This window comes from Alligator sinensis, unplaced genomic scaffold, assembly GCF_000455745.1.
Source record: "Alligator sinensis unplaced genomic scaffold, ASM45574v1 scaffold50_1, whole genome shotgun sequence".
In the NCBI taxonomy this organism is placed as follows: Eukaryota; Metazoa; Chordata; order Crocodylia; family Alligatoridae; genus Alligator; species Alligator sinensis.
The window spans coordinates 1,403,204-1,408,754 of record NW_005842059.1 but is presented as its reverse complement, the minus strand read 5'-3'; the positions used below and the strand labels follow the sequence as shown (position 1 = coordinate 1,408,754).

The following is a 5,551-nucleotide window of genomic DNA, read 5'->3' as shown; positions in this document are numbered from 1 at the left end:
GGGCGAGGTGCAGGGCAAGTACGTGAAGAAGGAGACCAGCCCGCTGCTCGGCAGTGAGTGTCCCCCTCCCTCCCGCCCGCGGGGCTTCCCGGTGCCCCGAGACCCTCTCAAGGGCTGCCCCGAAATGCTTCCCTCCCCGGCTCCTGCTCTGCGAGCACCCGGGCAGGATAAAAGGTCTCGGCAGAGAAGTAGAGGAACACGTGTTTAAATGGACCATGTTCCCTTAATAGTTTTCTCTGATACTGGGAGTCGTTCATCTCTCTCCTGGGGGCGGCACTTGTTTTTCAGACTTAGACTGTCTTCACTGCCCAAAAAGAGCATTTTTCACCCTAGGGTAACTATCACGTGAGCCTGATCTCCCCGTGCAATCCAGCAGAAGCAAAGTCCCTGTCACTCTTACGGGAGATGGGTAATATTAGCTGCCCCTGCACCGGGTGCGTCGCTATTTACCTTGCAATAAACGGTCAGCCGCGTCTTATTGTCCCAAGGATCATCTTGAGGGATGAGCATATCCATAGCTTTCGTTGTTGAACTTCCTGGCGAGAAAGGAAAATGCATTATCAACCTGTCAGCCCTTAGGCTGTTTTGTTGAGAAGTAACGATAGCCGGTTGTACGCTCTCACGTGTAATAACTTTTGCGTAGGTTTATACGCGTTGTCTACTAACGCGCCATTCAAAACAAATGTAAAAGTTGCAGAACAAATTGGCCTCATTACCACGTGGGGTGGGTGGTTTCCAGAAGGCACAGTAACTTTTTTTTTTGTTTAATTTGTGTCTGGTTGTAGTATCGGGTGGGTGCTGTGATATAATACCAAGATAATATATCACTTGATGGAGACAACATTATATAGATAACACTAACAGAGTAGCAGTTGTTGTTTGCATCCTATATTTGCTTCCTTAAGGCAGAAGAGTCAAGTGCAGAGGCAGTCAGGTCATATTAAAGTTGAGATTTTACATGCGCACAATGACAGCGTTTGGGTGGGCTGTATCATGTGCACAATGCGCACAATGACAGCGCACAATGACAGCGTTTGGGTGGGCTGTATCATGTGCACAATGCGCAAAATGACAGCGCACAATGACAGCGTTTGGGTGGGCTGTATCGTGCACAATGCGCACAATGACAGCGCACAGTGACATTGTTTGGGTGGGCTGTATCATGCGCACAATGACAGCGCACAATGACAGTGTTTGGGTGGGCTGTATCGTGGTGATAGTGCAGGTTCCAGTCCTGACTTTACCACAGTTTTCGGTGAGACTGTGGGCAAATCACTTACATCGCTAGTGAGAATACGTGAACACACACATCCTGGTACGACACTGAACGGGGAGTGGGAAAGTTGGGTTATGTTCCTAGTTCTGCCATTGAGGCTAAGTGGAAAAAGATGATTCCTACCCAACATAGCTGTGCCATCAAACATCCTTTCTAAAGTTGCATTTAAATAGGCCAAATAGGTGCTTTTATCCTTTTGTTTTGAGGGTAAGTTTTATTGTATTGGAACACGCCAGTATAGCTACATATACAAACATGAACTAGGAGTGCTTTGCCAGTGTACTGTAATGCAAGGGGCAAGGATTTTGTGGGGTGATCTCTCTTCTTGGATCGACTGCAGGGTTGGGATGAAGTTAGAGAGGCTTGGGAATGCAAGACATCCTTCATCAGGTCACTTCATCAGCATGCAGTAATGGCATTCTGGACTGAGGTTCACGAGGCCCTGGTAGTGAAGAGATGACCTGACTTGCTAAATGACTTTGTGGTGTTAGTTTCTTAAACTTTCCATGCCTCTTTGGTCTGTCTCAGGTATTTAGAGTCTAAGCTTTTTGGGGCAGGTGCTTTTTCCTAACAAATGCGCACAGTACCAAGCACAGTAGAACTGTGTTCTTGGTTGAAGTACACCTAATTTCTGAAATTTGAATTTGCTATGCACAGAACAAAAACAGAGTAAAAACCTCTTGTCTAAAGAGTTCACAAACTGATCTTTCTTCAACTTGATAACTTATCCCCATAGTACATATGAATTTTCTATGGTGGACGCTACAGTCATGTCCAGATGAGCATGGATGTTTGGTTCCCCAGCAACATGAAGCAGCGGCACACCTTGTGCTGTTGCTGCTTGTCCCCAGGGAACACTCATGTCATGCGCCCTCTAGGCATGCCAGCTGTGCAGCCGCCATGATCCTGCAGCTGGAGCATGGCTCTAACGGGCCAGGCTCTAGGTTTGAGTGGTACATGCTGCAGCCATGTTCACTGCTTTGCTTTTTTTCTGTGCAGGTTTTTTTGACCCCAGGATCTCCCTCATGCTGCAAGGTAGCAGCACAGGAAATACCTGAACGTGCGGTGTGTGGCACTGCAGATGGGTCTGCAGTGTCACATACCACATGGCTTCTCTTGTCTGGGTGTGGCATATGTGGCTTAATACCATTTACTTTGAGTTTCTTTCATGGAATAGATGTTCCTAGTTTTTTGAGAGAGAAATATGGGGTAATATTCATTTCTTTGATATGTGCTTTAAGAATAATTATTTAATATGGTATGCATTTGCACAATAGAAGCAAGCTTATCTTCCTCTCCAAACTGTAGCTTTTGAATTTCCTGATCTTTAGACTACAGTTTTTAGCTTTAAGATCAACCCAGTTAAGTGTTTATATTCTATGTAATTAGGCTGTATTTTATAGCTAGAATCAAGTTTTTTTGCTTACAATGTAATGTTGGTTCTGTTACAGATCTGATGCCTTCATTTATTCGTCATGGTCCAACTATTCCAAGACGAACAGATATCTGCCTCCCTGACTCAAGTTCTTCTGCCTACTCTGCTGGTGGGGATGGAATACTTTCCAGAAACCAGAGTTTCCTTAGAACTCCAGTTCAGAGGCCACCTCATGAAATAATGAGACGAGAAAGCAACCGCCTATCTGCACCTTCCTATCTTGCAAGAAGTTTGGCTGACGTTCCTCGGGAATACGGTTCTTCCTCCCAGTCATTTCTAACAGAAGCTAATTCTGTTTCAGAAAATGGAGATACAGGGGCCCGCTACTACTATGATCATTTTTTTGATGGACAAAGGAGACGTCAACTAAATGATCGTGTACATGAGGACTATAGGTATTATGAACACAACAATGATCTTTTCCAAAGGATGTCACAAAACCATGGGAGACACACTTCAGGCAAGTGGTTTTCTTTAAATAATGCATGAAAAGTAATTTTGCTCTGGAAATGTTTCTTTAAGCTGCTGCGCATGTGTTTCAATGAAAGTTGCACTCTACAAATCCTCTTTTAATGGCAGTGCTTAAGCAGGATTTGTTGTTTGGTTAACTTAAGCAGGATTTGTTGTTTGTTTAAATTTATGGCAGCCAGATAATAACACTGCATGTATTCTATTGAAGAGAAGGAAATGGAGGGAAATGTGTGTGTAATAAAAAAAAAAAGGCTAAAATGTATTTGAAAGACCTGTTGTCCTTCATGCTGTGAACATACCTCCTATTTATCTAGAATTAACCTTAGTACTATGTTTTATTTTTTAAAAATCTTAACCATTTCATAGCACTTTTCAGAAGCCAAGTAGCCTTTGTTTGTCTGCCAAGCAGAGCACGAATAAAGCATTACAGGCAGACAGACTTAGGCTTTTATAATATTAGAAAACTCCATCGGTGAAAAATCTTTCAGGGTTTGCTGCATTTCTGGAGCCCCTCTGCCATAGGGAAATTGACCTTTAAAAGGGGAAAAAAGTTACACTTAGTTTTATATCATGAATCATCAGAACACATCTTGGAACAGAGGATGTTTAAGGAACCATTTTAAACTTGTGTATCATGTATTTTCAGAATGAAATGCATTGTCAGTTGTTTTTTGCATGCAAGCTGTGAGCAAAAATGCAAATCTGCCATCTCTAAGAAAACAGCTAGCAAGAATGTCAAGATTTTAAGGTCACTGACCTTGTGTATGGAATTCGTAACTTAAGAAAGCTATGCTTTTGTTACAGAAGACTTTTTTATTTGGTCAGGAGTCAGGAGGACAGCTAAATGCCAAAGAGTAATGCTAGCGTTACTGTTTAAGTCTGTAAATGATGCAACTTTAATGTGAAAACATTTGAATGACTTTATTTGCCTTTGCTAAATGTTATGTAATACAATACATCTGATCTGTCTAGACTTGGATTGGTAGTCATCTATGTAAGTCACGTGTTCCTGTTCACTTGTAGCAACCGGTCATTACAAACTGTTGATTCTAGGAAAGGGGGATATTGATGAAAAACATATTTCATAGAGGTGCACCGATACATCAGTCCATATCATATCGGCACTGATAAAAGGAAAATTGACATTATCAACAATCAGCTTTTTTTTGGCCAGTGTGGCCAATAATGTCACTGATAAATGCCATGTGCATGCGTTCAGCCTCAGCATGCATGCAGCCAAGATTGCAGCCCAGTAGCATGGAGAGCAGTGTCTGGCCGGTAAATCTGTTTTGGAAAGAGGTATGGGGGGGAGCAGATTGAGTCCCCCACAGTGAGGGAGGCGCTGGGGCTGGGGCAGGGCAGGCGCTATTCAGCCGGGGATGCACAGGGCATGGGACAGAGCTGTGGGCGGCTTGTCTGGAGAGGCGCAATGGCTCCTGCTGCTGTGCACACCCCTGGGGGAGGCATGGGGGTCATGTGCCCCCCTGGATTTGTGTGCAGTGTGGGCTGTGCACTCAATGCCCCCCAGATGAGCTGCCCTCTGCTCTGTCCTTTCGCCCTGCCCCACCCTAGCTGGGCAGCACGTGCCCCTACCCCACTCACTCCCTCCTCCTGGTGACCTCAATCTCCCCTCCCTCTCCCCACCCTTTCCCCCAACAGACTTAACAGCTGGACACTGCTCTCCAAGCTGCCAGGCTGCATATCAGTAATCAGATTGGTATCGGCCAATATGGCTGGTTAATAATCGGCCATCGGTATCGTTAAAAAAAATCTTTATTGGTGCATCCCTAATATTTCACCAATAGGTGCTTCAAAACAATGTTGAAAGTGACTTAAATGCTAATATAAAGTGGACAAAAAATTCAGGAAACATTGATACTTGAGGACTAGGAGACTTGTTTCTTATATTAGAAATGCAAACCTTGAGATGAACATGGTCATGTGGGTTGGAGAAATGCCTCTCAGTTTCGATCTACTGCAAACTAAAAGCAGTTATAGGTGTTGTGCCTATGTTGTCTGGCCAAACGTAGTTTCAGAGACTCAGTTTCCCATTTGTTTCTGCTCTTTCCTGTTTGTAAGAGCTGCATAGAAAGCTCTTAGAAGAGAACTTTATTTCACCCCTACTGTGCCTCACTCAGTGCTAGAATTCATAGGGGAGCTTCTGCCATTTACCGTATTTACCCAAATCCAAGAAGACACAAAATTGAAGACAAGTCCCCCAATAATTAGATTCTGTACATGGAACAGTTTATAAATTAGTTATAGTTTTCCACGTGTAGAATTTAATTATTGGTGGGTCACCTTAAATTTGTGTGCATGTCATGTGTCTCATCCTTCTACTCCCCTCCCCCAAGCTGCAGTGCAAAAAG

The 5,551-nt window shown here is 43.8% G+C and overlaps 1 protein-coding gene across 1 annotated transcript in view; it reads left to right on the top strand.

Moving 5' to 3' along the window:
- The first annotated feature begins 6 nt into the window (after window positions 1-6).
- Window positions 7-5,551, top strand: part of SAV1 (salvador family WW domain containing protein 1) — a 30,405-nt gene continuing 24,860 nt past the window's right edge. Inside the window, exons 1-2 of the mRNA XM_006023109.3 lie at window positions 7-53; window positions 2,728-3,171. Coding sequence (XP_006023171.2) covers window positions 2,733-3,171 — 439 coding nt within the window. The 5' untranslated portion in view covers window positions 7-53; window positions 2,728-2,732. The remainder of the gene's footprint in view (window positions 54-2,727; window positions 3,172-5,551) is intronic.